Here is a 12,093-nt window from a genome sequence, read left to right as displayed (position 1 = left end):
CCAATGTGGCGATGATTCGTAAGTGGGTAATGGAGGGAGAGGGGGCGGCGTGGAAGAGGTTGGAGATGGCGTCCTGTGTGGGCACGAGCCTGAGGGCGCTGGTGACGGCACCGCTGCCGCTCTCGCCGACAAGGTACACCACGAGTCCGGTGGCGGCGGCGACGTTGAAGATCTGGGGCAGTGGAGGCGACACAGGGGCGAGGTGGGAGCCTTGGTTTGGACCCCGATTCGGGAGAAGCATCTGTTCGTCCCGGGAAGGATGGATGGGGGATTTTGGAGCTGGCATCGGGCAGGGATTAGAAGAATGGGGGACCTGTTTATAGATGGGACGTTTGTGAGCCTGGGGGCACTGGAGGAGAAGTTTGGGTTACCCCTGGGAAATGTTTTCAGGTATATGCAAGTGAGGGCGTTTGTGAGGCGGCAGGTGAGGGAATTCCCGCTACTCCCGGCACAGGGGACTCAGGACAGGGTGACTTCGGGTGTATGGGTTGGAGAAGGCAGGGTGTCGGCGATCTACCAGGAGCTGAAAGAGGAGGAGGCCTCGGTAGAGGAGTTAAAGGGCAAGTGGGAGGAGGAGCTTGTGGAGGAGATAGATGAGGGTCTGTGGGCTGATGCCCTGAGTAGGGTTAATTCTTCCTCCTCTTGCGCCAGGCTCAGCCTAATACAATTCAAGGTTATTCACAGAGCGCATTTGACAGGGGCGTGGTTGAGTAGGTTCTTTGGGGTGGTGGACAGATGTGGGAGGTGCTCGGGAAGGCCGGCGAATGACGTCCACATGTTCTGGTCGTGCCCGGCACTGGATGGGCTTTGGAGGGGTTTCGCGAGGACTATGTCCAAGGTGGTGAAAGTCCAGGTCAAGCCGAGTTGGGGATTGGCACTATTTGGGGTAACGGACGGGCCGAGAGTGCAGGAGGCGAAAGAGGCCGGTATCCTGGCCTTTGCGTCCCTGGTAGCCCGGCGGAGGGTCTTGCTATTATGGAAGGACGCGAAGCCCCCGTGTGGAAGCCTGGATAAATGACATGGCAGGGTTCATTAAGCTGGAGAGGATAAAGTTTGCCTTACGAGGGTCTGTGCAGGGGTTCTTCAGGCAGTGGCAACCGTTCCTAGACTATCTCGCGGAGCGTTAGGAGGAGGTCAGCAGCAGCAGCAACCCAGGGGGGCGGGGGGGGTCTTTCGGGGGGGGGGGGGAATTCGGGTGGGTTGGGGGGGCTTCCCTACGAGTGCCTTGGAATGCCATATGGGGGGGTTACTGTATATGGGGAAACCCAATGTAAAAGTTTTGTATAATTCTTGACTGTTGTGTTTGTGTTTCTTTCTTTTTGTAATTGGGGAGGGAGTTTGTTAAAAATTTTGTTGGAAAATTTGAATAAACATATTTTTAAAAAATAAAATAAAAAATTCAGGCTTGGGCTAATAAGGGGCAAGTATCATTTGTGCTACACTAGTGCCAGGCAATGACCTTCTCCAACCAGAAAATAACTATCTTCCCATGACATTCAACTGTATTAATCACGGAGACTACTATGAGCAACATCCTGCAAGTTATTATTGACCAGAAACTTAATTGGACCGGTCATATAAACACTGTGGCTATAAGAATCAGTCAGAGGCTGGAAATTCTGTGATGAAAAAAAAATGAAAATTGCTTCTTGTCACAAGTAGGCTTCAAGTGAAGTTACTGTAAAAAGCGCCTAGTCACCACATTCCTGCGCCTGTTCGGAGAGGCTGGTACTGGAATTGAACCCACAGTGCTGGCCTGCCTTGGTCTGCTTTCAAAGCCAACTATTTAGCCCTGTGCTAGTAACTCACCTCCTGACTCCCCAAAGCCTCTCCACCATCTACAAAGTACAAGTCAAGAGTGTTAGGGAATGCTCTCCGTTTGCCTGGATGGGTGCAGCTCCAACAATCAAGAAGCTTGATACCATCAAAGTGTGTACCATCTATAAAATGCACAGCAGTACCTTATCAAGGCTCCTTCAGCAGCACCTTCCAAACCTGTGGTCTCTACCACTTAAAACTATAAGGGGAGCAGGCACCCAGGAACTCCATGACTTGCACGTTCTCCTCCAAGTCACACATTCCAGACTTGGAAATTTATCGCAATTCCTTCACTATCGCTGGGTCAAAATCATGGAACTGCCTCTCTTATATCACTGTGGGTGGACCTACACTGCATAGACGTCAACAGTTTGTGAAGTCATTTCACCACCATCTTCTCAAGGCCAGCTTGGAATGGACAGTAATGTTATGAAGATGTGTTATATAGAAAATGAATTTATAATATTATCGGATATATAAATTAAGCTTTTTGAAAAGAACACTTTTGCGAAGCAAAGGACACTGGCCAGTAGCTGCTAATATGTTGCATTTGCGAAGGACACAAGCTGCTTTATGGAGGCACCTAGCCTATTGGGCTCTCGCAGACAGTGGCTAAAATGTGCACAGATTGAAACCAGAAAGAGATCATGAGATGGAGTTCTTGAATGTAAAATATTTTGCATTTGAATAGTGGAATTGAATAGAAGAGCAGGGAGGTTATGCTGGAGCTGCATAAAATGCTGGTTAGGCCCCAGCTGGAGTACCGTGAGCAGTTCTGGTCACCACACTATAGAAAGGAAGTGGTTGCACTAGAGAGGGTGCAGAAGAGATTCACCAGGATGTTGCTTGGGCTGGATGGTTTCAGCTACCGAGAGAGACTGAATAGGCTGGGATTGTTTTCCTTGGAGCAGAGAAGTCTGAGGGGGGCTCTGATTGAGATGTATAAAACTTTGAGGGACATGAAGGTAATTTTTCCCTTAGTGGAGGGGGTCAATAACCAGGGGGCATAGATTTAAGGCAATGGGCAGGAGGTTTAGAGGAGATAGGAGGAAAAACATTTTCACCCATAGGTTGATTGGAATCTGGAACTCACCGCCTAAAAGGGTGGTAGAGGCAGGAACCCTCACACCATTTAAGAAGTATTTAGATCAGCACTTGAAATGTCATTGTATGCAAGGTTATGGACCAAATGCTGCAAAATGGGATTCAAATAATTTGGTGCTTGATGGTCGGCGAGGACGCAATGGACCAGAGAGCCTCTTTCCATGTTATAACACTCTATGACTCGATGTATTATTAGTCCGTCAGAGGTGCATCAGCTCTACTACCTCTCTCGTTCTCTGAAACTTCAATTATCAAAGCTGAGCTGTTTGCAATTTGAAAACCCACCAGAAGATCTCACTGTTGCAAAAGGAGGATTCAAAATCAACACCACTGTCTCAAAGAGAAAAGAGAATCAACCAGTTGTTCCAGTGAGAACCCAAATACCAGGATCTCCTGTGGAAAGTGACCGTTCAGTTGTAAACAAGCATTCAGACAACAGATTTTCTTTCTGACTTTAATTTTTGCTGGGCCAATTTTAAGCTCTTACACTCCAAAGTTTTATCTCTTATTCTGCATGCTTGAGGAGGAGGGATTATTTGTGTAAGTTCTTTTAATTAATGAAAGTCAGATATATTTGCACATTTTAAACCTTTTTTTAAAAATTGTATCTTTACCTGAGTGAGTATTGGCAATGAAACTAATTCTTTACTTGTTAACTTAAGGAATCTGGCTTTTGCACAGAGCGATATACAGTTAAGTATATACTGAATTGCCAATATCACCTCCCTTTTACATTCACACTCTGTCATAACTCTGTCTTTTCACAGTAACTTCATTGAAGCCTACTTGTGAAAATAAGTGATTTTCATTTCATAACCAACTCAGGAGTGGGAAAAAGAAAGGTATCAGTTAACCCTCCGAATTTGGTCAGTGACACTCACATCCAGTGAATTAATTTGTTTATTTACATCGTGAGACTGTAAAATCATAAATATTCCTTTAATTGCACATACTCACACCATCGACCCACAACCCCACTCTGTGGTCAAAACATGCTGGATCACTGAAAAGCTCCCAGCCAATCATTTTCCAATATGCCATTCCCAGGCACTTAGAATTGTGCAAATACAATCTTCATCGAGTATTGAGCAACTTGCCAATTCACACTTTGCAGCATTTGAAGGATTTTGACTCTACCAATCACTGTAACCCAGTGCCAAATAAAAACTGAATACCAGATCTTCATGAGAGCTAACGCCAAGGGTTGGGTAGAAAAAAAGCCTCCGAGTACCTCGTGAGCCTAGAAAATAAATGTTGGCATGCCATTTGGCTCTCGAGAACAGCCAACTTTGGTCTTGTCCTCCCATGACATCCACAAGCTGCAATTTCTGGAGTTGGATGACCTTTGGACAGCAACCAGGAACGGGTAGAATTTAATGACCCATCCCTGGAGCATCCAGGACATTTGAGGCTTCAATAACAAAGTGTGATTACATCGTAATTCTGAGGGGATTGAAATGCTGAGACAGCTGCTACAGGCAGGCACTGGTCTTATTACAGTATAGCTCAGCAATGATGTTTCATTCAAATCAGGCTGTCCTGTACCTCAACTCCATTTGCTCACCTTTGATTTATACCCCTTGATACACTTTTCCAACAAAAATACATCAATTTTATTCTTGAGCATTTCAATTGACACAGTATCCAGAAGCATAGAGGAAAAGAGCTTTAGCTTTCCACTAACTTTTTGTGTGTAAACTTGTCTCTTGACTTCACTTCTGAATGGCCTAGCTTTAATTTTTAAATTGAACCCCCTTATTTAAGAGTTTCCAACCAGAGGAGACAGTTTCTCGTTGTCGAGTCAAGCGATTGCCTTTATCACTTTAAACACTTCACCACAATGGATGGGTGCTCAACAACGTTCCTTATAAGGTGTGTGGCAACACAAAAGGTCCTGCACAGATTGAACGTAAATTGGCCCCTTTAATTTACCCCACATATATGCTGCACAAAAATTTTTAAAGGCTTGCACACTTTAAAAAAATAGATTCACACAAAAAAAAAGAGGGGATTTTGGTGTCTGAATCAAACATTAACTGAATAAGCATATGGAAATAAGGATCCCACACCTAAATCAGGGACGTTTTGTGAAATTAAGACTCTGGGAAGACCTATTTCATTAGTTCAAGGCTTCACAAACTGGCTGCCATGGAGCTCGGACTAAGCGCTAACAGCTGTGATGTACCGTTAAATCCTGGGTGTTTTTTTATTGGTGGATGTGGCCTAACAGTAGATCTTTGGGATATGATTGCTGCAAAACGAAAGCTGGGGGAAAGATGCTTCGCTTTTTGTAAAAACGATGTTTAAACAATTCCCAACACGCTGAAATTCCCTCCCCCAAGTAAAACACGTCCACCACCCCAACAGATTAAGCTAGTCAACACCTCCTCCCCACCCCCACCTGCTCAGCAGCTGAAGTAACCACCCACTATCCCCAATAATTGATGCACTGCATCAGTGTGCGCACAGCATCACTTTCATAGTTAAGGGCAATGTTTCTCACAACTTATGTCCTTGGGTTAGTCCACATCTCGGGAGGTATATAGAAATATGCTTGTTCTCTACTCGTACCTCTGGAAAAGTCACAGATGCATTCTTTACAAAGCACCAAGAATTCACCAAATTGGAAGTTCCCAAACAAGAGAAAAGAACTGTGGGGTTTATCAGAATTGCTGGATTTCCACACATGCAAGTCATAGACACACCTTCATTCCCCTATGTATTTACTACTATTGGCTATTGCTCAACGGTTGACTGCATTGTCTTGATGACGTGTACCAAGACCCCAAACAAGTTAAAGCTGGAACCCTCCACATCCTAATGCTGTGCACAAATTCTCTAGCAGGTAGACAAGTGCATGTTAGAAGGGTACATATCCTTCAGTCTTCTGCAGGCTGGGTCCTCAACGTATTAGGTGCAGCGGACTAAGCAGGATTTCTCCCTCTAGCAAGCTATTTTCTGGACCATCCTATTTCTGCTCTATAAACTAACACTGGCTACATCACCTCATTTAGCCCCGCTTTAGGCTACCCTCTGAACTATGCAGGAAGTCAAAGCTTAAACTTGTGCTGGCAAGGGTAAAGCAGAGTTATGATTCTTCTTCAACTGTACTGCCCTCTTATTCCTCTGTTATCCCCAGGGACCTGTTGACCTTCTGGGCAAGAAATTGAACAGAGAGGCAAGAGCTAGCATTTGGTGGCAATGGTAGGCTACTTAAAGCAGACTGATGATTGGCTACTTAAAGCAGCAACACTTTGTCATTCAATTGGAGAGATGCGATTTCATTGAGAAGCAAAAGTTGGTTTGCTTAAAAATCTTCCGGGATGTGTTCTCCAGGCTCAGCAATCATCATGCTCCTAATGTGCATGCATCCCACCCATGGTGTCAAAGGCTTGGTCTTTCAGTGGTGACAGTGCACAGGTGGACACTCATCCTCCATCTCCTGTATTTGCCTGCATCCTTGTACTGCCTTGCAGCTTGTCCTTCAAGAAAGAATGAAATGTGACTTTGTTGATCTAATCAGATGTTTGGAGGATGTGCACATGAGGATCAACAGTGAGAGATGTGTGAACGGTGGCACAAATTTGAGGAGCTGCGAGAAGTAAAAGTGGGAAGAGTAGCAGCTCCAGGCTGTTGCAGTAGCAGAAGGAGGTGGAGTGAAATGTGTTGCAGTGATTGGAGAAGAGTGAAGGGAAGATATGGTTTGAAAGTGCTGGGGCATAGGTGGTACAAGATTGAGCAGGGAAAGATATGCGAGTCGGGAGTCTTACCTGAGCATAGAATCATAGATTTTACAGTGCAGAAGGAGGCCATTCGGCCCATCGAGTCTGCACCGGCTCTTGGAAGGAGCACACGACCCAAGCCCACACCACCCTATCCCCATAACCCAGTAACCCCACTCAACCAACACTAAGGGCAATTTAGCATGGTCAATCCACCTAACCTGCACATCTTTGGACTGTGGGAGGAAACCGAGCACCCGGAGGAAACCCACGCACACAAGGGGAGAATGCAATACAGTCAGGTCACAGTTGCATTTCTCCTTATGTTTACCCACCCTGAGGGGCATCACAGTGGTGCAATGGTTAGCATTGCTGCATCATGGCGCCGAGGTTCCAGGTTCGATCCCGGCGGTTTGATCCCGGCTGTGGGCCACTGTCCGTGTGGAGTTTGCACATTTTCCTAGTGTTTGTGTGGGTTTTGTCCCCACAACCCAAAGATGTGCAGGATCGGTGGATTGGCCACGCTAAATTGACCCTTAATTGGAAAAAATGAATTGGGCACTCTAACATTTTTTTTAAAATGTTGACCCACCTCCCCACCACTAGTGCCAAGAAGATCACTTGGATATCATCCTTTCCCTAGTCAGGAAGAGAATAGCTCTCCTCCTGCCATCCTCTTCCTCCAGCACCTCCAAAGCAACATCCTGAAACTGGGCCGAGGTGGAAGTGGTGGGGAGAGGAGGGCTGGCAACTTTTACTCGGCCTGTCATTTTAGACTTCTGTGATTGTAGCTGATTGCAGTTAAAGGTGCACCTCCTCTTTTAAGAGGTGCAAGCTACTTCTAAACAGAGACAGGGACACCCGATCTTCCCATCTCTACGAAAAGCACAAGTAGAGCTGGAAGTCTGCCTATTCTGAGAAAAGATGACAGGGGACTGAGCCAAAGTGAACGTGGCAGGGGATCAACTCATTGCTTTCCTTAAGCACAAGTGAACAGCACACACTCCAAGCAGGCTGCCCAAACCATTCAGAAGAACAAGCCTAAACAGAAAAATTAAATACTTCATTGAGGAACAGGAGACGGCCAGGTAGATGCTCGAGTTTGTTTTGTCATGCAATTAGATCATGGCAATTTTGTGACCTAACTGCATACTTTACCATATATTCCTCAATATCTTTGGCGATCAAAAATCTATCTCTTCATGAAAATTAACAATTAATGTAGCACCAATTGTCATTTGCGGAAGATAATTCTAAACTTCTATCACTCTTTGGGTCTAAACGCGTTACCAAACTTCAATCCTGAAAAGCCTAGCTCAAGTCCTACACTCATCAAACAGCAGAAACAGTTTCTCACTACCTACCCTACCAGTTCCCCTTCATATCTTAAAAACGTCAATCAAATCAACCCTCTGACCTTCTAAATTCCAGGGAATAAAATCATAATTTGTGTATTCTCTCCTTGTAATTTAACTCTCGGATTCCAGGTGTCATTCTGACAAATCTATGCTGCATTTCTTCAATATAGCTTTCCTTGGGTATGGCACCCAGAACTGAACACTACCCCAGGTGCAGGCCAATTAGGATTTTGTAACATAACTTTTCTTCCATTGTCTTCTGGTCCCCTGGATGTAAAAACCAGCATTCTATTAGCCTTTTGGGGTTTTTTTCACCTGTTCTTTCAATGATTTTTGTAAATTGGCCTAAGCCTCTTTGGAATTCCACTGCTCCTAACTCTTCACCATTTAGAAAGTACTTTGTCCTATTGTTTGTAGATCCAAAATGGATGAACTTCAAATGTAAGAAATCCATTTACCACAGATTTGTCCATTCACTTAATCAATTAACTTCTCCTTATAATTCTATGTTTCCATCTAGATTGCATTACAATGACTTCTATCTTTTGTGTCATCAGCAAATTTAGAGATGTGGCTTTCTATCCCATCATCTAAGTCATTAATAAATATGGTGAATCATCTAGTCCATGTGGGACATATATCCTGCCAATTAGAATATCTGTCCATTAGTCTTACACTCACTCGCTCTTCTTTCATTCAGCCAATTTCCTAATCAGGTCAATAGTTTGCCTTCAATTTTATGAGTTTCAAATTAAGTTAACAGCATCTTATAAAGAACTGCAGCAAATGCCTTCTGGAAGTCCATGTAAAGATCCAGATAGAATGTGTACAAGCACGCAAAATAAAATCAATAATAACTCTATTTCCATAATAAGTTTGACATAGCTAAACTTCCAAAGACACTTCAAATAAGAGAGTGCAAATTAAGTCATAATGCATGAGCAAAAGATGGCCAAATGCACAACTGAAAGAAGGCTTTTAAAGGCAAAGAAACTAGCTGAACATTTCAAAGAACAAGTTCCAAAGATTAAGATCGAGTTTGTTGGAAGCTGGATAACTGATCGGTTCTTCATGGAGGGGCAGAATATGCAGGAGTTCAGAATCAGAGGCAGGGTGAGGTTGCGAAGGTTGGATGTGGTAATGCCAGAGGGAAGGAAATTGTTGCTCTTGCAGGTATAGGGGTGCAGGCGAGTGGGTAAAGTTTGCCAATGAAGATCAGCAAGGAAGAGGGGGTGAGGGTGGATGAGCAGGATTCTGTGCAGCACGGGATGCAGACAACTAAGTTTCAAGTCATCAAAATAAACATCATACCCCTCCAGCAGGTCTGTAGCCTACAGTGACATCTGCTGGCACATTAGGCTGTAGCTGGGTCCTGTTGAAGTTGAATGTAAATAGTATCACTTATTAAAAAACAATTTTAATAAGAACACAGTAAGAACACTTTAATATGAATGCTATAAACCAAATTCGTATGGCTAGATAATGAATAATTGGCTGATCAAACACTCATTGGAAATAATCTTCACTCCAATTATTTAGCTGCAAATTTAAAGTGTTGTGCCTTCAACTATAATGTTAAATACTTGGGTAAATTTTAAAAGTTCCTCAATTCTCCAGCAGAACAGATACAATAGAAAGGGCAATGCTGCAGTTATTCAATGGCACCTCAAAATGATGTAGGATTGTCCATTTCTGGAGCAGACCAACCTCCTGACTAAGAAGGATGGAATTGTTTGAAGATAAGAATAAGCGTGACTATGCAACAAACATCAAACTAGCCAACGAAAGCGAGGGTAGGCACAGCTAAATCCACCTTAATTTAAGCTTAAAAATATGCAGCAGATAAAGAATCTCAATGTTTGAAAAGAATCGTCATTCTTTTGTCAAATTATTTTATTCATCTAAAATTAAAAGTTATTCTGAACATTGTTACCTTGATACTAATACAACTCCTGCTCTTCCCAGTAGCTGCCAGGCCACAGATTCAGCAGTTGACCGGTCATGCTCGTATGTCTCGCTTTGTGTAAAAAGGAATACAACAGGCATTTTTAACTGTACATGTACCGTAGAGACTCTTTCTGGTGGAACGGTCACCTCCGTCTAAAAAATTTGGGGGAAAATGAGAATATTAACACCATACTACTCTCATAAACTTGGGACATGTCTATTGTCCATAAATAATATCTTTAAACACGAGGTGAGATTTCCCCAGAATCGGCAAAGGCCAATGGGAAATATAACGTTTAGCCCCTCCAATGGCAATGGTGGCTTTTATGCAGTGGAGGCTCGACATGCTGTCCTCTACCTCAGCACAGGAAGGAAACCAGCCATCAAGGACACCGACCCAGCATGGGAGGCGGTGGCAGCCCTGGTCAGTGCCAAATCTGTGCAGGGGAGGACAGGCATCCAGTGTTGCAAAAGGATGAATGATTTCTTCCATTCTGCCAGGATAAGTCACTCTTTCCATCACTCTCAATCACACACACACCCTTCACACACACATACCCTTGACACATCTACAGGGAGCTCACTCACTGCCAGCTCAAAGGACACCATCACTAGATCTACCACACACGTCATCTTCCCTATGGGTCGTGTCCTCATCACTTTGCTGCTCCCAATCACCATCCACACATACCAGGCATCTACACATACCAGGCACAACGTCCTCCCTGTGTTTTTATGCAGGGTCGGTTGGCTCACAATCAGAGTAAGAGGTCCCAGATGGGCGGCAGGATGCCCTAACTGAAATTCCTCACCGACTTAGAGGAGCCTGGCAGCTGACCGGGGAAGGCATTAACCATTCCTACGTTGATGGTGAGGTCGGTGGTGATAAAGCAAGTGAGGATCCAACACTGCATCATTCATCAGACAACCATGCTGTCAGTCATGTCTCCTGTTTCCAAAGGCACCTGCCATGCACCAACGCATTTGCCTTTCTTTCGCAGGCACATTTGGGAAGCAGCCTGGTGTGTCCACCAGCCAGTTCCTCAACACCAACTCTGGCAGCAGCACTGATCATGGATTCTCAGACACAGGGATTGAAGAACCATCACATTGCTCACCACACCCTCCACCAGCGCAGAGACACACACCTCGGTGGAACCTAGTTTCAGAGAAGCCTCGGAGTCACAATCTGGTGAACACATCGTACTGCCTAATCCACAGCAGGCGGAGGCAGGGACATTGTAGGGTGTTGACACGTGGAGCATTGCTGGAGGCCAGGAGGATTGCTGAGTCCCAGTCAGATGGCCAGCCTCAGGACTCGGTCATGCCTCAGTTGCTGGAGCTCCAAAGACAAACTCCCGAACATCAGGAAGCGATGTCAGCTACACTCCTCAAATTGAAAGGTTGCAAGGAGGAATCCTTCGGTTTATGTCTGAGGTAATTGTGCATACACTGCAACACAAGGTCAACACAGCTAGGGTGCTGTCCACCGTGGAGACCTTGGTGCAAGACATTTGTTCTGCATAGCTGCAGGGCATGTACTCCATTGTGAAGTTATTTGTCGGGATTCCTGTTTCGACACCAGAAACAGCAGGTTTCTCAAGTTCATTCCACCTACCCCTCTATCCCAAAGAAGAAGCCAGGGGCCCTCCAGAACCCATAGGGAGCAGCAACTTGTGCACACCCCGGGGCCAACCACCCAGGTAACTCCACGATTGTCCCCACCCATCCGAATCCCCTCTTCCTGTGACCGCTTCAGCTCCAGTACCAAAGGCTAAGGACGGTGGCAGTGCCATACAACAGGATCCCAAAAGCAGGCCAGGACCTTCCAGATCTCAGCGCTACAGAGGACATTCACCCAGGTGATCACAGAGGATGGCAGCCAGCAGGCTGCCTCCACCTCCATTGTGGATGTTGGGCATGCACAAAGATGTAGCGGCAGGGTTAGAAAGATTAAGAAGCACTAGTAGCAGAGTGGGCACGGGTGTCAAGCATTTCTAAATAACATTCACCCCTGTGAATAACCACTCACTAATAACACCCTTTCAATGACCCATTTTCTGATGAGCTGTGTTCCTGTAGTCCCTACCTTAAAACTGGTGGGGATGAAGGTGCTGACTCCAGGGTTTCCTCCATGTGTTATG

The 12,093-nt window shown here is 45.1% G+C and overlaps 1 protein-coding gene across 1 annotated transcript in view; it reads right to left on the bottom strand.

The window, feature by feature from the left end:
* The window catches only part of txndc16 (thioredoxin domain containing 16), a 241,426-nt gene that overhangs the window by 163,505 nt on the left and 65,828 nt on the right, over positions 1-12,093 (bottom strand). Inside the window, exons 9-10 of the mRNA XM_072489743.1 lie at positions 9,936-10,102; positions 9,314-9,374 (exon numbers count right to left, since the gene is read on the bottom strand). Of these exons, the coding sequence (XP_072345844.1) occupies positions 9,314-9,374; positions 9,936-10,102 (228 nt within the window). The remainder of the gene's footprint in view (positions 1-9,313; positions 9,375-9,935; positions 10,103-12,093) is intronic.

Source organism: Scyliorhinus torazame, chromosome 2 (genome assembly GCF_047496885.1).
Source record: "Scyliorhinus torazame isolate Kashiwa2021f chromosome 2, sScyTor2.1, whole genome shotgun sequence".
In the NCBI taxonomy this organism is placed as follows: domain Eukaryota; kingdom Metazoa; phylum Chordata; class Chondrichthyes; order Carcharhiniformes; family Scyliorhinidae; genus Scyliorhinus; species Scyliorhinus torazame.
The sequence above is the reverse complement of the archived record's forward strand: the minus strand, read 5'-3'. Positions and strand labels throughout refer to the sequence as shown.